The following is a 23,360-nucleotide window of genomic DNA, read 5'->3' on the forward strand; positions in this document are numbered from 1 at the left end:
AATCATGAGGTGTAGTGTGATGATTACTTGTATCGTCTCTTAATCATATGAATATTGGAGTTTATTCCCGCTCAAGGAAATGGAGCACATTTTCGTGGTCAGATGTATGTTTACCTCTTAAGAGAGCACATGTGGCAAGAGGATTAGTCATGTATGGTGAATACCTAAAGTTAACTTGCTTTTACATTTTTTAGGGTAAATTATAAAAATAGTCATCTAATTATTAGCGTGTTTTTGTTTAGGTCACCCAATTTTAAAACTTTCTATTTTAATCACTAGTGTTACTCAAATTTAATATTTTGGTCACTCCTACGTTAAATTACTAGTGTTGACCTTTCTTTTATTGGCATAATGATAAATTTTAACCTTCCAATGTCTAAAGATTCTATCAATTTAATCCTAATTTTAAAAAATTTAACAAAATTTAATCATCAACTTTACACATTCTGTCAATTTAGTTTTACTTCTTAAAAATTAAAAATTATTTAAAAGTTCATTTTTTGATAAAACTCATGCAAAATTATAAATTGATGGGTGTCGATTCCACCAATATAATCCTATGCCTAATTTGAAAATTTAAGCAGTATAGGGAGTAGGGCCGATCCCTCAGAGACTAGAATTTACTGCAAATTGTTCCTCTCTTGACCAGGTTTATGTCGGGGCAGTTGTCGTGCCCAAGAAGTTCGGGAGGATAAAATTTGAAACCTGAAATAAATAAATAAATAATGCGTAAAAAGTAAAAGCTGAAAACAAAATAATAAAAACAGTTAAATAAATCTGAAGAAAAATTAATTAAACTTAGCTCAGCTTCAGGCACGGGTTTTTTCGTCTTTGAACCGATCCTCGAAATAAAATGAACTCTTCTTTTCCAATAAGCTAGTTATAGCTACCAAGGATGTCTCGGACACCAACTCTTCCTTGTGTAAATTAGATATGGAATGTCTTATAACTAACCCTTACCGATCGAACAACCAATGAAACGTTCGTGGTTTAGAACTCCGGCAGCTTTGCGTTCTAGAAGAGCCTAGCTCGAACCAATGTTCTCAACCGCGTGGGACATTTAAATCCGGTTACTACTTCCCTTGACGGAACCAAACAGCAATCCCCACTTGGCACGCCAATGTGTTCACGAAAAATCGATTAGACAATCGATCCTTTCGGAATTCTAACTGTATGAAAAAGATGTTGAAATGGTAAAAAGTGGGTGGCTTAATATGTGGAATAGTTTAGGTTACACGGAATGAGAAAAAGGTTTGGAAAAGAAAAATGTAAGTAGTGTAGGTTGGTGACGAGCTAGAAATTAATAAATTGAAAGTAAAGAAACCAAAGACAACAAATAATTTTGAGAGAATGAAGGAAAGATTGCATTTCAAAGATGAAAGCTTGATTGAAAACTTGATTAAAAACTTGATGAAAGACTTGATGATTAAATGAACAAAGTAGCCCCCTATTTATACTAGTGGCTTTGCTAAATTAAGAGCCACTAGCCATAGAAAATCAAGGAAATAAAATATTTCATGATATAAAAATCCCTACATAATCTCCCACTAAGTCAAAATAAAATTTCAGCTAATTACATCTTGGAAAAATTCTGTTTTGGCCCACCTTCTTTGCTCCTTTCTTCAATCTAGCCCAATTATTTTCTTTTTATTCTATTTAGCCCCAAATTGCACCCCTGTATAAAATTCAATATAAACATGGAAAAATCAGTGGTGCATTCTCATAAATTGACCAATTAAATTACATGAAATATGTTTTTTTAGCATTTAATCAAATCTCCCCTACTTAGTTCATGCTAGTCCTCGAGCATTTTATATGTATCTGCAAAAGAAAAAATTTCCTCCATAATAGGACTTGACCCCCATGGTTTGCACAATTCAACAATTTAGTCTTTACATATTATCATCTCAAATAACCTAGCCTAAGAAATAAGAAGGACCTACCCCTCATTGTATTATTTTTGTACTTAAGACATCTTCGAATTTTTTGATGGGAGACATGATGACAACCCAAGCACCATGTTTCGGTTACTCGATTCGGGTGTCTCTAAGCGGGTTATTTCGCCCTACTCATGATAGCTTGTTAGCAGAGTGGGTGCAAAGAAATTGGACAGCCACACGAACCTTTTTACGCGAGATGTGATGACAACCCAAACACCATATTCCGGTTACTCGATCCAGTGTACAACCCCAATTTTCACTCTTAACGTTCATATCAGAGGAGTATTATTATTATTATTACAGAAGAAAAGGCAGAAAATTGACATGTGATATAAGGTAGGCAGTCAAGCAAACTCATAATTCCTAAAAATTTCTTACCCACTAAGTCTAGGTTATTGAAAAGTTTTATGTGTAAAGAACTAAATAGTAGGGGTGTGCAAAATTTGGGTGAAACCGAAAAAATTCAGTTAACCGACCGAATTTGGTTAATCTGTCGGTTAACCGAACTTTTTCAGTTGGAGGTCGGTTAATTATTTTTTGATTTTTAGGTTAACGGTTAATTCGGTTCGAAACTGGTCGGTTAACCGAATTTTTTTGGTTTAACCGTAAAAATTAATAAATAAAATTATAATATATAAATAGGTCTACTATTCACCTAAACCCAATCTAAACCCAAGTATTCAACCCAACCCAATTACCCAACCCAACCCAATCATAAAAATTACAAATAATTTAATAAATAAAAATAAAATTCTAAAACTAAGACTAAAACTAAAGTCTAAAAGTCTAAAAATAATTTAATTATGTAGTGATTCAATTTGGTTAATTCGGATAATTCGGGTAATTCAGTTAATTCGGTTAATTCGGGTAATTCGGTTAATTCAGTTAATTTGGTTAATTTTTAATCAAAAATAAAAAAAACATATAATTTTTGGTTAATTCGGTTAACCGACCGAATTAACATAAAAAAATTTCGGTTCAGTTAATTTTTTTGAAAAAAATTTTGGTTCGGTTAACGGTTAAAGATTTGGAAAGGTCGGTTAATTCGGTTAATGTTATTTCGGGTCGGTTAATCGAATGAACACCCCTACTAAATAGCTAAATAGGTCAAACCATTAGTGTACCATCCCAATTTATCAAAAGAAAAATTTTACCCTTCACGAAAAACATGCAAAAACAGCGATAACAGATAAGCAAATTAGAACCAATTTATGTTTCCGTCCCCCTACTTAATTTACATTGTCCCAATGTAATTTGAAGAATAAAAAGTAAGGATAAGTAGGAAAAAGAGAGAAAAAAGAAACTCTCCATGTATTTCAACGTCGTAGAGGGTGGCCTCGTAGGTGTGTGAGAACGTCTATTACTAAGGTGCGTAAAGAGTCGACTCCTTCCTCGATTCTGGTTAATCGAGTTTCAAAAGACGTAGGGGCTTCTACTTTGTCTTAGAAGGTCTACCTGCAAAATAAAATAAAATGGAAGGAATAAAAATAAAATAAAATAAAATGTGTAATTTTTATTTCTCGAATTTATAGCTTAGCTAATACTGTGCTTAAATTATTAAAAACCAAGATTATGAGATTTAGTAAAATAGTCGTGATAAATGCACCAGGTAAGTTCCCAGGAAAGAGAGGTGAGTCACAATAGACATTCTTAAGTACCAAGTCTTTCCTTAGACAGAACCGATCCTCGACATGCATTTTCACTTTCCATTTTACCTTCCAAAAATTTTATTTGCATAAAGAGAAAATTTGGGTTGCCTCCCAACAGCGCTTTGTTTAACGTCGTTAGCTCGACGACCTGTTATTCAAGTTTTGGGATCCTTGAGAACAATCTCCTCAACTGTGTGCGTTTGAAAATTCTCATAAAAGGGTTTCAGTCTTTGACCATTTACCTTAAAGCACTTCCGAGTTTCCTCGCTTTGAATTTCCACTGCACCATTCGAGAATAAATTAGTTATAATGAATGGACCTATCCATTTGGATCGAAGCTTACCGGCAAAAATTTTTAAGGTGGAGTCGTATAGGAGAACTTTTTGTCCTATTGAAAACTGCTTCCTAGTGATTAGCTTGTCATGAAACGCCTTCGTCTTTTCTTTATAAACTCGAGCATTTTCATATGCATCGTTTCTAATTTCCTTGAGTTCTTGGATGTCCAACTTCCAAGATCTTCCTGTAGACTCCATCTCCATATTACATTGCTTAACTGCCCAAAATGCTTTGTGCTTTAATTCGACCGGGAGATGGCACGGTTTACCAAAAATAAGTCGGTAAGGTGACATGCCTATTGGTCCCTTGTAAGCTGTCCTATAAGCCCAAAGTGCGTCACTTAGCCTCAAGCTCCAATCCTTTCTGTTAGGTTTAACAGTCTTCTCCAAGATGGATTTGATTTCACGATTTGACACTTCAGCTTGCCCATTTGTTTGTTGATGGTAAGCAGTGGCAATTCGTTGAGTCACTCCATATTTCTCCATAAGTGCACTTACGAGCTTATTGGAAAAATGAGTTCCTCTGTCACTGATTAATGTTCGTAGAGTGCCACACCTAAAAAAATAGAACTTTTAAGAAAGTCAACTACAATTTTAGCATTATCATTGCGAGTGGCTTTCACCTCTATCCATTTAGAGACGTAATCAACAGCTAAGAGTATATAAAAATTACAGAAAGAAAAAACGAAAGGACCCATAAAATTGATGCCCCACACATCGAAAATTTTGCAAATATGAATAGGAGTAAGGGGCATCTCATTTCGATGACTAAGGTTGCCAACTTTTTGGCACCTTTCACAAGTTTTGCAGAATAAAAAGGCATCACGAAATATGTTTCGCCAAAATAGTCCACATTCAAGAATTTTATGTGCGGTGCGTTTAGGTCCAAAGTGTCCTCCACATGCATAAGAATGGCAAAAAGTTAAGATAGACTGTACCTCTGTTTCTGCTACATACTGTCAAATTACCAGATCGGAGCAATGTTTCCAAAGGTAAGGATCGTCCCAAATGTAATACTGGGCATCTTTCTTTATCTTATCTTTCTTAGACCTTGGTAATTCCGAAGGAACAGTACCTGTAACGAGATAATTTACTATGTCTGCGCACCAAGGATGAATCGCATTTGCTGAAAACAGGTTTTCATCGGGGAAGTTATCTTTCAATGGTGTGTCGTCTACTGGAATCGGTAATCGACTCAGATGATCAGCTACCAAGTTTTCACATCCTTTTTTATGCCGGATTTCAAAATCAAACTCTTGTAGGAGCAGAATCCACCTAATCAGTCGAGGTTTTTCCTCTTTCTTCCCTATTAAATATTTCAAAGCTGCATGATTAAAGAAAATAATCACCTTAGTTTCCAATAGGTAAGATCTAAATTTATCTAAAGCAAACACAACAGCTAATAATTCTTTCTCAATGGTTGTGTAATTGCTTTGGGCAGCATCCAAAGTCTTCGAAGCATAGTAGATAACATGAGGCTCTTTCCCTATTCTTTGGCCAAGAATAGCTCTCATACATCGGTCACTTGCATCACACATGATTTCAAACGGAAAGTTCCAATTTGGTGGTTGCACTATAGGAGCGGAGACCAATTTCTGCTTTAGCACGTCAAATGTGTCTTTACAAGTCTGGTCAAATTCAAATTCTTTATCTTTTTGTAGCAGACTGTAAAGCGGTTGCAAGATTTTCGAGAAGTCTTTCATGAATCATCTGTAAAATCCTGCATGGCCAAGAAACGAATGAACTTCCCTCACAGATGTGAGGTAAGGTAATGAGTTAATAATATTCGTTTTTACTTTATCGACCTCAATTCCTTCCGAGGAAACTATATGGCCTAAAAACCATGAAGTGGCATTTTTCATAATTTAAAACAATATTGAATTCTAGGCATCTTTGTAATATCTTAGCAAGATTATCGAGACATTCGTTAAAAGAGTTACCGTATTCCGTGAAGTAATCGATGAAGACCTCAATGATTTTCTCGACATAATCAGAGAATATGTTCACCATGCATCTCTGGAAAGTGGCCAGAGAATTACAGAGTCCAAACGGTATTTGTCTATACGCGACCGTTCCAAAGGAGCATGTGAAAGTTGTTTTATCTTGATCCTCAGGAGCAACCGGAATTTGAAAAAATCCAGAGTACCCATCGAGACAACAATAATAGGTCTTCCTAGCTAATCGCTCGAGTATTTAATCGATGAAAGGAAGTGGAAAATGGTATTTCCGAGTAGCTGCATTCAACTTCTTGTAATCTATGTAAACCTTCCATCCATTCTGGACTCGAGTAGGGACTAGCTCTCTTGACGAGTTTTTCACCACTATCACGCCAGTTTTCTTAAGCATGACATGAGCCAGGTTAACCCAATCACTGTCAGAAATCGGGTATATCATTCCAGCATCTAACAGTTTCTAGATCTCCTTCTTTACTACCTCCATCATGGGTGGATTAAGGCGCCTCTGAGTATCTCTCTTTGGTTTCGTATTATCTTCGACGAAAATTCTGTGCATACAAGTGGATGGACTTAGCCTTTTTTATGTCAGCTATTGTTCAACCAATAGCTTCCTTATAATCTCTTAGAACACGAACTAAACTTTCTTCTCGTCTTTGGTTAGTTTGTTTGACACTATCACCAGTAAGGTATCTTTCTCTCCCAAAAAGATGTACTTAAGGTGGTCCGGCAATACTTTAAGCTCCAAGGTTGATGGCTGCAAAACTGATGGCAACATTTTAGTTTAAGAAGGTAATAGTTCAAATTGGTTACCTCGGTTCGTCAATGGTGGTTGCGTCTACAAGTGTTTGACAATTTCTCGCAACGGTTTTTCTATAATTGCTTATTCCTCGAGATGATTTAAAACATCCATGTTAATGCTTCAGTAAAGGACAGTTTTCAACTCATCATAGTCATGATATTCAAAATAAGATTGAGTTAAACAATCTATACTATCGATACTAAAAATATTTAATAATGAGTTAGGATGACTCATAGCTTCATAGACATTGAATTTCACGATTTCGCCATCTAACTCCATTATCAGTGTTCCACTCTAAACATTAATTTTTGCGCTTACAGTACTTAGGAAAGGCCTTCCAAGCAAAATGTCAGACGAATTAGTTGAATTATCGTCCTCCATATTAATAATGTAGAAATCTGCAGGGAAAAATAATTTGTTAACTTTAACAAGGACGTCTTCAAGCAATCCTTCTGGATAGACGACTGACTTGTCTGCCAACTGAATTATTACTCCTATCTCTTTTAAAGGACCCGCATTAATCAACTTATAAATAGAATAAGGCATAACATTAATAGAAGCCCCTAAATCACATATGGCTTTCTTAATGCCTATATTACCTATCTCACATGAAATAGCAAACATACCTTGGTCCTTGTATTTGGGCTGAACTTTCTTTTGCAGTACTACGGAGACATTTTCTCCTACATTTACTCTTTCATTACCTATTAACCTCCTCTTGCTAATACACAATTCCTTGAGGAATTTTGCATAACGAGGGATTTGTTTGATAGCTTCGAGTAAAGGGATATTTACCTCCACATTCCTGAATGTTTTGAGGATTTCTTTTTCCTCCTTTCTTTCTTATCCTTTGCGAGCCTCCCTAGAAAATGAGGTGGCATCACGACTTGTTTCTGAATTTCTGATTTCGGTCTGGCTTTTGGATCAGAGATCTACTTTTCTCTTTTTTTGTCTTGCCCATGACTTTTATCTGGAACTGTTTCCAAAAATTTTTCGCTACGAAGAGTTATTACACTTGCATTCTGCTGAGGATTCGGCTCTATCTTGGAAGGTAGTTTACCTTGAGATTCCAAATGATTAACTACCATCGAGAGTTTACTAACTTGACTAGTTAACTCTTGTATTGATGTGTTTGTCATTTGTTGATATTTTACAATATCGAAGGCAAGTCTTTCCACAATAGCTTCTAGATATGTGCTCGGCTTAGGTTGTTGTTGTGGTGGTTGCAGAGGTCTCAGTTGGTATGATAGATTTTATTGGGAATTAGCTCCGTAATTCAAGTTGGGATGATCCTTCCTCCCGGGATTGTAGGTGTTGGAGAAATGATCATAGCGTCTTTGCGAAGGTCCTAGAAAGCCTCCGACAACATCAACATGTACCGTTGAATTATCGTTAAGGATTGGGTACAAATTCGCCGGATGTTCAGACGTAGTACAAATTCCACAAAGTTGGGTCAGATTTTTCTTTTCTGTAAGCATAGATTGAATAATATTAGTAAGCTTATCCAATTTATCTTCTAAGGATGAAACCTTTACTTTATTAACTCGTCTTGTGGGTTCTGAATTTGGTTGATATTATTAAGAATTTACTGTTATGGTGGTGCCCCTCCACTAGCAGCGTTAATCATCTTCATTTCCATAGGAAGCAAACCCTCGTAGAAATACTAAAGAAGTGATTGTTCGGTCAATCCATGTTGCGGACAACTTGCACACAATTTTTTGTACCGCTCCCAATAGTCATAGAGCGATTCGCTCTCCATTTGGTGAATTCCCACTATGTCTCTCCTAAGTTCAGCTGCTCGCGATGCTGAAAAGAATCTGTCAAGAAATATATGAGATAAGTCATCCCACGTTGCAATAGAACCGGGGGTAAGTAAAATAACCATTCTCTTGTTGTATCAACTAAAGAAAAAGGAAAGGCCCGAAGTTTGATTTCATCTTCGGTTACTCCCTGAGGTTTCATGCTTGAGCAAACCATGTGGAATTCTCTCAAGTGGGTGTGTGGATTTTCGTTCTTCAAGCCTCGAAAAGTAGGCAAAAGGTGAATTAGGCCTGATTTCAACTCGAACGGGGTTTCTCTGATTGGATAGTTGATGCATAACGGTGTTTGCTCATTGGGAGCAGCGGCTAGTTGACGAATGGTTCGATTTGCCATCCTTTCTGGTTCACTGAGGTTGTCTTTTGCTTCTTTCGTTTCAGGAAGTGGTTCGGTCTCAGGTTCAACCACTTCGACTTGTTTCCTACATCGAATTGCCTCTGCACGAATTGTTTAGCTTAACTTTTCGATATCGGATTCTAGGATCCCTTGTCCTAGCTCAACTTCTGCTTTACTTGTATGTTTAAGAGCTTCTGTCTCTTTTCATCGTGCTCGTGCCGATTTCTCGATCTCTGGGTAGTATTCGAAATCTCCAGATGAAGATCTGGTCATGAAGACGATTTAAACAATTGTGAGTGTTGCCAGTCCCCAGCAACGGCACCAAAACTGATGAGTATCGATTCTACCAATATAATTCGACGCCTAATTTGCAAATTTAAACAGTATAGGGAGTAGGATTGATCCCTCAGAGACTGAGTTTATTGCAAATTGTTCCTCTCTTGACCAGATTTATGTCGGGGCAGTTGTCGTGCCCAAGAAATTCGGGGGGATAAAATTTGAAACCTGAAATAAATAAATAAGTAAAAAATGAGTAAAAGTAAAAGCTGAAAACAAAATAATAAAAATAGTTAAATAAATCTGAAGAAAAATTAATTAAACTTAGCTAGCTTTAGGTACGGGTTTTTCCGTCTTTGAATTGATCCTCGAAATTAGATGAACTTCTCTTTTCCAATAAGCTAGTTATAGCTACCAAGGACGCCTCGGACACCAACTCTTCCTTGTGTAAATTAGTTATGAAACGTCCTATAACTAACCCTTACCGATCGAACAACTAACGAAACGTTCGTGGTTTAGAAATCCGGCAGCTTTGCGTTCTAGAAGAGCCTAGCTCGAACCAATGTCCTCAACCACGTGGGACATTTAAATCTGGTTACTACTTCCCTTGACGAAACCAAAAAGCAATCCCCACTTTGCACGCCAATATGTTCACGAAAAACCGATTAGACAATCGATCATTTCGGAATTCCAACTGTACGTCTAACCACACTAACTCAAACGACGTCTTTTTTGACTTAGTGTTGATTTGACTTTATGAGTTGATGAAGTCATACTCTTAATTGGGAGAAGTAATAAATACTGAAAATTAGGAACCAAATTGCTCGGGTTCGTAACTCACGGATCTTAACGAAGCTAACACCGACCTGAAGCTGAAATGGGTTTAGTTAACTAAGGTTTGGGGCATATTGGAGTTGGTCATATCTTGAGTAGGTTGGATGGAAAAAAATGTTGAAATGGCAAAAAGTGGGTGGCTTAATATGTGGAATAGTTTTAGGTTACACGGAATGAGAAAAAGGTTTGGAAAAGAAAAATGCAAGTAGTGTAGGTTGGTGACAAGCTAGAAATTAATAAATTGAAAGTAAAGAAACCAAAGACAACAAATAATTTTGAGAGAATAAAGGAAAGATTGCATTCCAAAGATGAAAGCTTGATTAAAAACTTGATGAAAGACTTAATGATTAAATGAACAAAGTAGCCCCCTATTTATACTAGTGGCTTTGCTAAATTAAGAGCCACTAGCCATAGAAAATCAAGGAAATAAAATATTCCATGATATAAAAATCCCTATATAATCTCCCACTAAGTCAAAATAAAATTTCAGCTAATGACATCTTAGGAAAATTCCGTTTTGGCCCGCTTTCTTTGCTCCTTTCTTCAATCTAGCCCAATTGTTTCATTTTTCTTCTATTTAGCCCCAAATTGCACCCCTGTATAAAATTTAATATAAACATGGAGAAATCAGTGGTGCATTCTCATAAATTGACCAATTAAATTACATGAAATATATATTTTTAGCATTTAATCATAAATAAATAAATACTTATTTTTCTCTTTTTACATGAAATTTATTTATTAAAATAGTATTTTTATAAATAAATTACTTTTAAAAGACCCTCAAACAAGTCTTCAACCATATTTAAGCTTTTCTATTTTATAGTTTATTTTATAAATAATAAATTTTATTATATTTTTAACCTTGCTCCTTAATCCTTGCCAAATTTGTCGAGCACTGGTCATCACCTTCTCCACAACTATTAACACCAGTAACACTTACCCTGATCTCCTCAGTTTCCACATCTTCCATCATCACACCATTGAACTAAGAATTCGTTGTGGAGCTATTGACTTGGCCTTCCATATACTAGTTTTCAAGACCTCATCCTCATCTCTATAAAGCAACAAACTCGTTTTGGGCAACAAGCTAAAGATATTGGTTCTCTCCTTTTTTGACCTTAGGCTATAGTTTTTGACCTAACCTAAGTATGGTGCTCATTAATGTAGAAAAAAGAAAAAGGGAAAAGTTAAATCTGTGTAAGTCTTTTTCATGGGTTTTTCCCTTAAATTGTTTTATGTATAAGATTATTATTTTATTTATAAAATTATTATTTTAATAAATAAATTTTATGTTAGAAATTGAGAAAAATAGATATGCATTTATTTATATTTATTTATAATTTTATATGTATTTTTATAAAATCTTATGTATTTTCATTGAAAATGAACTTTTAAATGATTTTAATTTTTAATTTTTTAATTTTTAAGAATCAAGACTAAATTAACAAAATGTGCAAAGTTGAGAGCTAAATTTGTTGAACTTTTTAGGTTTAAGACTAAATTTATAGAATTTATTAACATTAAAGGGCTGAAGTTATTATTATACCAATAAAAAAAATCATCGTTAGTGATTTAACCAAAGAGTGACTAAAATATTAAACTTCAATAATGTCAATGACTAAAATAGAAAATTTTAAACTTAAATAACCAAAACAGAAATATGTTAATAATTGGGTAATTATTTTTATAGGTTACCTTTTATTTTTTTATTTTGATATTAACTATGTGATGACAATAAAATTTTTTTAAATAAATTTCATCATCTAATTTAAAGATGAACCCTTACAAAAACAGAGCTACTTAATTTCAAGTCTAGCGTGAAGGGTTTTCAATCTCCATCTTGCTCAACTGTTGATGAGAACAAGTAGAACTGTTTGAGGTGCATGATGCAGTTGATCCACCAGTGATGAGCCACGGTTCCCATACATCTTTGTTTTGAACATGAAATTTCCAACGTCCTCCGTAGTCGGATTCTTGATTTTCCCTTTATCTTGTAAGCCAGTTTCCTTGCATTCTCCAGGGTGGAACTCATCCATGCCTTCTGCATATCTATCTCAAACAACTCATCTTCTCTTTCGTTCAACTTCTCTTCTAGAGGGTCGATGCTCCTTTGATTGTTGCCAGTCTCGAATGACCCCTTGGAAAGCAGCAAAAGTTGAGAACTTGTTTACCAAGTTTAGTAATGCCTGAGCCATGAACTCGCGAGAGATCCTTTGGGAGAAATTGATAGATATTAGATAATGTGATGTTATCAATATGTGCATTTAATCAAAGTGACTAAGGTGGATGAATCTAAGAAAATCTAGATGCATGAATGTACTTGTCTAAGATGCATGTATGTACTAGATACACATTAATTACCTGATCCATGTATAAAAAATTAATAATCTCTTGTAACAACTATATAAAGGGTTGTAAGTGATGTAGAAAATGTAATAGCGTAAGAAAATATGATGCGAGTGAGCTAAAAAATAGAATAAAATTTCACTCCATCTTAAGTGCCTCTTCCTTCTACCATCTTTAGAATTCTCTTCAACAAAGTGGTATCAAGAGTTAGTGATCCTTACAAAGTGAGTGTGTGTAAAAAAAAAAATTGGTCATGGCTTCTGCAAGCACAACTTACAGCAATATACAAGTTCTTATCTTCAAAGATGAAAATTGTGATTTTTAGGGCAATCGAGATGGAGGCATTATTCACTTCCTTGAATGCCTTGGAATTAGTTAAGGAAGGCTATGAAGATCTAGAAGATGCTACAAAAGAACAACTTGAAGAATTAAAGAATAAGGCCACTGATGCTGGAGTTCTCGGGATGATTCAAAGAGGAGTATTGAATGTCATATTTTCTAGAATCACAAGAGCAAAGAAATTCGAAGAAGCTTGGGATATTCTACAACAAGAATTTGAAGGAGACATGAATGTGAAAATTGTTAAAACTCCAATCTCTCAAAAGAGATTTTGAGAATGCAAACATGAAATAGCATGAAAGCATAAATGAGTATCATAGTAGATTGTCCGAGTTGGTGAATCAAATAAAGGCACATGGAGACATGATTGATGATAGTAGAGTCATTGATAAAATTCTGATCAGCTTGAGAGAAAAATTTGATCTCATGGTGGTTGTTATTGAAGAAACTAAGGATCTATCCATCATGACTATTCAAGGGTTGATGGGTTCATTAAGATCTTATGGGTAAAGATTGTTATGTCACTTAAAAAACTTCGTTGAGTGTGATTTAATCCGAGCTTACCATTGATTCCAAGAATGGTGAGAAATCTTCAATGAAAAAATGAAAAATAAAGGCAAGCCTTCCAGAGGTGGTAGATTTGGAAGCGGCTGAGGCAGAGGAAGAAATTCACATAGACGAGGTAGAAGCAACAACAATGGTGGATGAGACAATGATATTGGATCTAATAAATGGTGTGGAATTTGTAAAAAGAACAGTTATGAAGAGAAAGATTGTTGGAATAGAGGCAAGCAACAATACTACAATTGCAAGAAGTTCAGGCATGTGCAAAAAGATTGTTGTCTCAATAATCAACAACAAGCTACATTTACCGAAGAAGAAAAGAATGTTGGGAATCTGTTGTTTGCTTGTCATAAGATGCATGTACGTACTAGATATACATTAACTACTTGATGCATGTGTAAAAAATTAATAGTCATTTGGTCCATGTTTGCAGGAGGAGGGTCACCATGAATTGCTTGGGAGCAGACTGAAGAGGACAGGGGGCAACTCAATCCACTACCTAAACGTGGAAAAATATCATGGCCTAAGCAGCAGAAAGTGGCGTCGCATTGGTTGATTTGGTGCAAAATACACACACCAAAGCATGCCATAATGGCTTCGATGGCAATCCTGATAGATAACCAAGGACAGGGCTATGGAATGGCGAATCAAAGATGGCGGCACCTTGTGTATTATGCAGACAGGACAATGAGTCCAAGAGACCCGCTCTTTAGTTGCAGCTTTTCCAAAGAAATATGGAAACAAATCCTATAGTTATTTCAGAGGACGGTTGTTGACTGGCAAGGGAAGCTCAGTCGGGCATAACGAAGTTGAAGGATTGCTTTGGCAGCTTGCATCTACCAGACTTGGTAGGATAGGAACATAAGATATAGGCAGTTTGGGAAGCAGCAAGTAATGCAGCTACTTGACCTGAAAGGATACCATCAAGATGAGGTTATCTGGTCTGCAGGGAATTGCAGCAGACTCAACCAATAGGGAACTGTGGGAGGCTTGTAGAATCTCAGATTTAGTTTTTCTGCAACAAGCTAGATAGTATTCTGTTATGCTTGTTGTTTTTGCATCGTATGTAGAATATTGTTTGATTGTTCCTTTACTTGCATCATACAGTACATTGTCTAGATATTGCATGTCATCCTGCTTCTTTGGATTATAAAATTACTTATCCAAAAACAAATTTCTTTTTTCATCCTTTTCACTGCAATGAGGGAGTGTCAAATCGAATAGAGACATATCATTCCAGGCATTTGAATCCAAGAAAGCTTACTTGCTTTCTAATACTTCATCATAATTAAGTCTGCTTCATATTGTAACTAATTGCAGGATCACAAGTTCAAGCTTTGGAGAAAAAGTAATCACTGCTTGTAAGTAAATATGGTTCACCTAAATCGGAACATCTGCAGGGTAATCTTTGGGGTGTCTATTGATGGTTTCTTTCAGCAGTTTCTCTTGCTCGCGCAGGTTGGACGGAATATTATCGTATACATCTGTGAATAAGTCATTAACTGGAGGTTTCTCAGCTCTCTCTGCTATCTGAATTGCATGCAATAACTGTCAAGAAGACTGTTAGTAAGAAACTTCGGAATTTAGGTTCCAACCAGCAGTATAAAATAATTTAATCAGGGGTTAAAGGGTATGTAAAACAAACAAAAGAACACAAAAAATCAAGAAGTGACTTCAAACAGCCTTCAGACTTTTGCAGTTCTAATAGCTCATCAGAGTTTATCACATACATTGCACCTTGAGATGTAAGTACTACTATTGCATCTGCTACAACTTATCACAAATATTGCTATGCCTACTGCTATCGGGTGATGGTGCAAGAAATGCTGTTTCAATTCCAAGCACTTATGATCTGAGACTATTGTCCGAAAGTTGCAGGAAATTGTTAATTGAAGAGGAGAATAGAAGGAAAGTGTATCTGATGCCTTCTGCTATCAGAGTCTATCACATACATTGCACCTTGAGATGTAAGTACTACTATTTTATCAGCTACAACTTATCACAAATATTGCTATGCCTACTGCTATCGGGTGATGGTGCAAGAAATGCTGTTTCAATTCCAAGCACTTATGTTCTGAGACTATTGTCCAAAAGTTGCAGGAAATTGTTAATTGAAGAGAAGAATAGAGGGAAAGTGTTATACCTGACTCCGAATGCTGCTTCTGAGCTGTGACTCAGCCTCACTACCCCACCAACCATTTATCTCAATCCACTTTCGAAATCTTGTTACAGGGTCTCTTGCCATTCTCCACCATTCGATTTCATTGGCAGGACGGTACTTGGTGGAATCATCTGATGTGGAGTGGTGTCCAACTCGATATGTAACAGCCTAAAGTGAAATGGTAGAAGAAAAGATGAACAAATGTCGCATTTATGTTTCAGCATTATGCGTACGCCTCTCTTGGTTTTGCTGAAAAGCCACTGATGGAAAAGACTTAACAACAGAAGACTTACTTCAATTAAAATGGGCCTATGTTCATTTACAGCCATATGACGTGCAGAGTGAACTGCACTATACATCGCAAGTGCATCATTACCATCTACACGAATGCTCCGGACTCCATAAGCTTGCCCTCTAACAGCAATCCCATCACCTACAACATGTGCAAAACTAAAATATATGATGGGATATATATAAATTGTTGACAGATTCAAGGATTGTTAAAATAAAAGAATGCACATAAAAACAAAAGATCCAACATTACTTCGAAACTGGTCTGAAGTGGGTGTACTAATTGCCCATCCGTTATTCCTGCAGATAAAAATGACTGGAGACTCTGTGACCGCCGCAAAATTCATAGCAGCATGAAAATCTCCCTACCATTATTTGGTCGTGTTAGAAACAAAGCACCAGAAGGCATAAGCTAAAATTCAATGAGACTCAGTATATATATCCTGCTCCAAAGAAACAGAAAGGAATAGAGGGACAAAAGGTTTTCTAATATAACCAGTGGATTCCATCTATTCCCCCTAGACTTCACCAGAGTTCTAAGGGTGTGGTGGAGTTTAGTCGGAGATTTTAGTTCAAGTTTTATATAATACTCGGGAAAGAAAAATGATTTTCATTTACTGAAATTATGCTTGTCTAGTTACAATAAGTAGCATATGAGGCAATTGTATGGATTATAGAAACAAATATTTTTCTCAATCAAAACTGAACTTCAGTATTCATATTTACCTCACTTGTGCCACCATCACCAAAGTAAGTGACAGCACATGCATCTTTTTTGTCCATCTTCAGAGAATATGCAGCACCAACTGCATGAGGAATTTGTGTACTGCAAAACAGTGGGGAATGTTTATGGCCCTTATTTCCAGAATTAGATCTTAAGATTTTAAGAAAGTTCTATCCGACAAACTCCCACAAAGATAAGCTTAATCTCTTACGCAATAGTTGATGCTACGGTGAAGTAGTTAAGCTTGTTAGATCCATAATGAATAGGCATTTGTCTGCCTTTCCCATAATCAGCTTTGTTTCCAAAACACTGGTTTGCAAATTCTTGCAAGGTGAAACCACGCCATAATAGAACTCCTGGCTCCCTGTACTGAAAATCACATCATTTAATTTTCAACCATGGTAGTCACGTATAACTTCTCAACAGTTATACTTTAATTAAATAAGCTGTCTATATCGGTTAGTATCTACAACGAGAAATTGTATGCTTTGAACATAGGGTTAAAAACAAGATGCTGGGTTAAAATAAATTTGTAAATCGTTAAAGTTATGCTCTATCCATAGTAATGAAAAATGAAGCTCGAAGGAATTGTATGTTCTTCTAACCTGGGGGAAAACAATGTCATCTGATGTAAGTGCCGCTGCCGATGCAATGTTGATAGCCTCTTCTCCAATGGAGGTCACGTAGAAGGAAATTCTTCCTTGCCTTTGAGCTTCGTAGAATATGGTATCCAAAGTTTGAAGGGTGACCATGTTGCTATACATTTTAACAGCAACTTCCTCACTGACCTAATTTAGTATGTAATCCATAAGATTCTTTTTGGCTGAAATGATACATTTAAACAAAAACAATAACGAAATGATTGATTCGAGCAGGTGAATATACCGGAACAAAGTTGCTGTGACTAATTAGCTGACCATTATCATCAAGAACTCGGTAGCACTGGGAATACACACTAGGAGATTCCGATAAAAACCGCATCTCAGGAGAAAATACAACTTTTCCTCCTGGAAAATCCAATACCTTACATGAAATGAAAGCTTTCATTAGCCTTTAAAACTATTCTAAGTTGTCAACACACTGAAGAATCAAAAGTACAGAAACAGAGTCCCATTCTATCATCTGCTGCAAAGGCTTATAAAGCATCAGTACAAGATCGTGCAATCGATTAGTTTCGTTTACGGATTCGTCATTCCAATAGCAAACCAAGTGATATCTCTCTCATAATCAGTACCAATGGAATCCAAGAAACCTAAACAGCATAAATGATGTAGTAATATCCAACCAAACCACCCATTTGTAATATCAGTAAAACATGAAAAGCTCCAAAACAGAACAGATAAGTAAATCTAGATCCCAATGATCATGTTGGCAACCTTCCTTAGTTGGCTATGATATTAATTTCGGCCAAAAGTTAAAGTGCTTTTTATCTAATTCATTGTATACAACAAATAAAGGAAATTTAACATGTATACAACTAAAGGTCTCAAAAAGATAACAACTGATCGATCAAGACTCCTGAAACATGTCAGAGAGAAACATAAATTTTAACAAAATTCTAGAAACAACAACCCTTACTATTTATAATAAAACATTAAAAAAAGGAAAATCCAAACCTGACTTTGTTCACCATTTGGGACAGAATCAATCTGTTTCTCAGTTGTAGTGGATTGAAAACGCTGAAAATGGGGAAAATGTCCTTTTTTATGGGAAATAGAATCTGGGTTTGTGAATTGTGGTAGAGTAGTTAATGGGAGGAAACGGTGAAGATGAATGGTATTCAGACAAGAGCTGTAAGAACAAGTACCATGACTCTGCTTCATTAAACTCCATAATCCGACCTTTGATTTAAGGTTGTTGATAATGTTTCTTGGATTTTTCGAATAGAAAGCCATGGAAAAGAGATTCAAGTTAGATGGTCAAAACAAAATTTTCGTAGGACAAATAAAGGAAGCTTTTTTAGATGATTAATACGCCGACGAGGATCGATACTCTAGACGTGATACGCTTCATGGATTTAATCAATGAGATTTAAGCTATTATTACCACGCGCGAGTTTGAGCGTAACAACATACTCGCTAGCAAAGGCCAAACAGAAATTTATTTTTTTTCCTTTTTTCTTTACTTATTATAGTGTTCAAGACTGAACTAATTTCAGTTAATCAGTGGGTTAAGATAGACAGTAGAATCACTACTAATGGTAGGAGCGTGGACGTCCTTGATTAATATAGACAGTATAATGACTATAATATTAATAATATAATATAAATGTGCATAATAAAGAATTAATAGAGGTTGAAAACGCCTTTCACGATAACGATTCCATGTAGACTCCTACATCACCCCCTTATCTGCTTCTTTCCGCCTCTTTTATTATTAATAACTACCTCCGGACTTTCTATTTGTATTAAACTCGATCATGAGTTAAATTATTAGTTCACATCATTCAAAAACAGATTTGGGTAAAAAAGTAATGTCCATTTTTTAACAGATCGAGTTTTAGGTAAAATTTTTTGCTTGGGCTTGATTTGGCCCGAATAAGTTGTTTTCTTGTTATTTTGTTACAATTTCGTTATTATATTATTGTTATCATTTATTTGAATATTGTATAATTATTGTGTTATTGTTAATTTTGCTACTATTTTAAAGGTATTTGTTTGTTAAGTTGCGACTATTTTAATTTATTGAGAAGTATTCATTTTAATGTCTGTAGTGTATTTGATGCATTATATTTTTTAAATTTATTTTTATATAAAAATAATTAAAAAAATTAATATGAGAAAACCAAGTGGGGTCGGGTTTAGCATTTTTAATCTGGACCAAGTTTGGATAGAATTTTATGCCCATTTTTCAAGTCAGACATAAAATTTTACATCGACCCAATCCATAATTAAGTCTAGTTAGTATAAATTAATTATTAATTATTAATTAAAGTGTAGATATAATATTCAATCGTTGTTTGTTAAAAAAATATTTTATTGTCAATTAAATTGTATATATAATATTTTTTTTATACAAAATAAAATTTCAAAAGTAGTTGAAGGAATGAAATTAATCTATACAAGAAAAAAAATGTTCATATAAAGTAAATGAAATAATTAGCGAAGTCAAGTAGTTGCTAATGCTATCCAATTCTAATGCACTCATCGTAGCTGCATTCAGAAGTAAAGAAATTAGGGAAATAACTCTAATGGGGGAGCATTCTTCCAATTGAAGGGTAAGTTTAAGCAAACCTTAAACAAGTCAACCTTTCTTCTATTGACATGTGGCACCTCATGGTATTGTGCTTTCTTTTTGTTTTTCATTATAGATTAGTGCTTGAATTTTAGTTTTGGTCCCTTACCATACTTAAAATTGTGGTTTGATCTCTTCTTCTTCTTCTTCTTCTTCTTTTTGAATGGAAACTTCAAATATTTCATTAGAGATTGACAGCATCATCCAAAATAGCTTGGTGGATACAAGCAGCATAGTCCTCAATCCAATACAAATCGTTATCAAGAGTACTGCTAAATTTTGTAAGCTCATGGGCAGCCTTGTTGCGTTCTTGTCGCGTATGGTTGATATGAAACTTATCAAATTGTTGCAGCAAGGATTTGGCCTTGTCAAGAATTGGTACAATCTCGGAAAAGTCTTCTTCTTTACTAATCAATCCTTTCATAATCACTCTTGCATCACCTTCGAAAATAACATAAGAAAATCCCATGCCAATAGTTGTTTCAATGGCTTTGACAGCTACAATAGCTTTCACAGTAGCAGTGTTTGCTACAACTGGCAATTTCAAAGCTGCTGCACCGACCACAAATCCTTCAAAGTCTCTTAACACAACTCCCACCCCTCCATTGTTGTTTGATGCCTTAAAACTAGCATCAAAATTGACCTTAATAAAATTGGAGGTTGGGCTTCTCCATTGGCAGCAAGGTGAATAACCATCACTTTTTTTGCTTCTCATATTTGCTTCAGTGAAATCCTTGTAGCAATTCTTGGCACTTTCAGCAATTCTCATATTGATATCATTGGAATTGCGAAAAAATGAAGCATTTCTCGAGTTCCATAATTTCCAAATAAAAAAAAAAGGAACCTGTCAAAATCATCTTCCTTCGCTGTTCACGTCCCCATCGCAAATCTGATTCGAAAATCTACTTAAGGCCAATGCACTCTTCGCAGAATGGCATTCACGTAGGGCATGCATAACATCTTTTGACTCATTTCCACATCTTAAACAAGCAAAACTCGCACCTTGTATTTGTGCATTCAAAGCACAACCTGAGGGGTGAATAATATTGCACACTCTCCAACAGAAGATCTTGATTTTGTTGCTCACTTTCTCTTTCCATATCAATTTCCATGCAATTCTATGAGGTCCCAACTCGTTAGCCGATTGAAGCAAACAGCTATACCCACTTTGAACTGAGTAATTCCCATCAGCATTCCAGGTCCAGATCAGTTTATCTTCAGCATTCTGGTTCATTAATGGAACCTTGCAAATTGCCTCTGCTTCCTCTTTAGAGAACTCCCTCTTAATACGGTTCTCCCTCCAAACCATTCAGCTTGCATCGATAAGTTCACAAACCTTAGATTCTTCGTTGAAGTTGGTACAAGAGGATGGAGCCAAGGAATTTAATTGGGTTGGAATCCAAACTTCTTTAATTCGTGTGGTGAGACCATTTCCAATAGGCCATCTAGCACCTTTATGAAGAATAGCTTTGCTGTTCCAAATGCTTCTCCAAAGGAAAGAGGGGTAGCAACCAACCTTTGCTTCTATAAAGGAACAATTCGGAAAGTTTTAACTTTAAAGACTTTATGGCAAAGTGAGTTCTTATTGTGAATGAGACGCCATCTTTGTTTCGCTAAAAGAGCAAGGTTGAAGAAATGCAAATCCTAGAACCCCCATGCCCCCTACACTCTTTGGTTGACAAACTTTGTTCCATTTGAGCCAAGATATTCCTTTTCCTTCATCATTGTTGTGCCACCAAAACCTTCTTACTACCTTGTTATCTCATCACGAAGAGGTTTTAGAAGTAGGAAGCATTGCATTGCATACATTGAAATTGCTTGAAAAACAGATTTAATAAAGATCTCTCTTCCCCCGAAAGAAGAAACTTTTTCGACCATCCTTTAATTCTTGTTCTAACTCTATCCACAATGTCTTTGAAAGCCCTTCTCTTCCCTTTTCCAATCATGGTAGGGAGCCAAGATATTTTTTTGGATTTTCAACAATTAGGACTCTAAATAATCTGTAGATCATTTCTTTTTCTTGTGCCTTAGTATTCGAACTAAAGAAGAGAGTTGGTTTTTAATAGTGGATCTTTTGTCCCGATTGATCTTTATACATTTTTAACATATTTAGAAGCCTTTCCCCGCACTCTTGAGAAGCTTTGGCAAACAAAAGACTATCATCGGCACAAAAGAGGTGGCTAAATGGCCCATGTCGGCAAAGCTTGAATGCCCAACCCGTTGTCCGTAGTCATATTCTATTTAAGAAGGGTCGATAAACCTTTTGCACATATCACAAAGAGAAAATGTGATAACGGATTGCCTTATCATAGGCCTCTTGAGGGAGTAAAATTTCAAGAATTTCCCCATTGAAGATGATCGAGTATGTCACCGTCGAAATGCATCTCATGATGAGATTAATTTAGCTTACGGTAAATCCCATTCTCTGCATAATCCTTTCAACAAATCTTCTTTCCACCTTATAGTAAGTTTTGCTTATATCTAATTTCAGCACGAATTCTCCCTTTTCTCCTTTTTTTTCATTCTTTTAATGAATAAACAATCTCATAGGCCACCATGATGTTATCTATAATTTGCCTTCCACGGATGAAGCCACTTTATTTTCGCTAATGCACTGTGGAAGAATAGTCTTAATCCTATTGACAATGGCCATCAATACCGCCTTATACATCACATTGCAGAAACTTATATCCCTCGTATCAACAGTTCCTTTAATAACTCCAAGACAAGTATTGACCACATCCTTCCCAATAATATTCCAGTTTTCTGAAAAAAGAGTGTCGACATTTCATATGGTCTGGGTGATTTGTTGCGGTTGATCTGATGATTCACAATTTCTTCCCTAGTGAATTCAACCGTAAGACATATATTCACTTCTTCTTAATGATAATACATCTGTCCACTTCTTCATAGCTTATGCGGTAGAAATGCTATAACATTGAGTCTCAATAGGTGAGCTTCAAGACTGTTTTTCTTCCCAGTTGACTAGCTACCTTCAAAACTAAAATTAATGTGTTTAGCATATAAAATGATCAAAATAACAAATTTGTCTTAGTATTATTCAACGTGACAGGCTTTTAACAAAACCCTAAAATTTGTTATCAACCACTCAAAATTTGCATGAATTATTAGTTTAAAAGTGTTGAAAACAACTCTATATTCTAGAGTTATCAATGGCTCCAATGATATTCACGAAGGGTAGTTCATGACTGGTTCAAGACAAACATATTTGGTTTACGACTGGTTCTTTAAAGATAAGCCAAATGATTTGCCTTATCGTAGACAAACATGCATGTTTGGCTCACTAAAATCGAATAGAGTAATAATATAATAGTTTTGCGGTGAGAATGGAATTGAGAAATAATAGAAATTATTGATCGATTGAATTGAAGTGATAAGTATAGTATTAGGTTAGGTAAAATGATTTAAGGAATACATAAGGAATAGATTGAAAATGGTGATTTTACGGCTCGACTTAATAATAATTTTTTAAAAGTTTAAATTAATTATATTTATTTTAAAAAAGTTATTAACATAAATCATGTTAAAATTTAATAACCTAATTTATTACTGTAATTATATAATTATATTAAAATAATATTAAAATAGGGTTACTAAAATAATTATTATTTAAAATTAAATTATTATATATTCAGAATTTATATTTTATTGAATATAATAAAATATTTAATATTTAACAATAGATATTAAAATTAATAATATTGTACTTTCATTAAACAAATAAATTTAATTATA

At 35.2% G+C, this 23,360-nt stretch overlaps 2 protein-coding genes across 3 annotated transcripts; both read right to left on the minus strand.

Annotated features, from left to right (window-relative positions):
- Positions 1–14,353: 14,353 nt before the first annotated feature.
- Positions 14,354–18,371, minus strand: LOC107935806 (2-oxoisovalerate dehydrogenase subunit alpha 2, mitochondrial). 2 transcript variants are annotated; one of them, XM_016868427.2, is made up of 9 exons: positions 17,987–18,371; positions 17,256–17,393; positions 16,976–17,158; positions 16,582–16,739; positions 16,373–16,472; positions 15,900–16,011; positions 15,649–15,788; positions 15,338–15,523; positions 14,354–14,742 (listed from the first exon to the last, which is right to left on the minus strand). In XM_016868427.2, the coding sequence occupies exons 1-9, from the start codon at positions 18,263–18,265 to the stop codon at positions 14,575–14,577; spliced, it is 1,464 nt and encodes a 487-aa protein (XP_016723916.2). In that variant the 5' UTR covers positions 18,266–18,371; the 3' UTR covers positions 14,354–14,574. The 2 variants fall into 2 exon arrangements, with proteins under 2 accessions (XP_016723916.2, XP_040947693.1); XM_041091759.1 differs by lacking the exon at positions 17,987–18,371 and having other exon boundaries at positions 16,976–17,153; positions 17,256–17,271.
- Positions 18,372–19,788: 1,417 nt separating this feature from the next.
- Positions 19,789–20,373, minus strand: LOC107935794 (uncharacterized). Its single transcript, XM_016868415.1, has one exon. The coding sequence runs from the start codon at positions 20,371–20,373 to the stop codon at positions 19,789–19,791; it is 585 nt and encodes a 194-aa protein (XP_016723904.1).
- Positions 20,374–23,360: the final 2,987 nt, after the last annotated feature.

This window comes from Gossypium hirsutum, chromosome D04 (genome assembly GCF_007990345.1).
Source record: "Gossypium hirsutum isolate 1008001.06 chromosome D04, Gossypium_hirsutum_v2.1, whole genome shotgun sequence".
NCBI lineage: Eukaryota > Viridiplantae > Streptophyta > Magnoliopsida > Malvales > Malvaceae > Gossypium > Gossypium hirsutum.

Coding starts and splice junctions, on each gene's coding strand:
- LOC107935806 (XM_016868427.2), bottom strand. CDS start 18,265: ATGGCTTTCTATTCGAAAAATCCAAGAAACATTATCAACAACCTTAAA. Junction 16,473..16,581: donor ACCGTAGCATCAACTATTGC/GTAAGAGATTAA, acceptor ACTGTTTTGCAG/TACACAAATTCCTCATGCAG. Junction 16,012..16,372: donor GTGATGGTGGCACAAGTGAG/GTAAATATGAAT, acceptor AAATAATGGTAG/GGAGATTTTCATGCTGCTAT.
- LOC107935794 (XM_016868415.1), bottom strand. CDS start 20,373: ATGAGAATTGCTGAAAGTGCCAAGAATTGCTACAAGGATTTCACTGAA.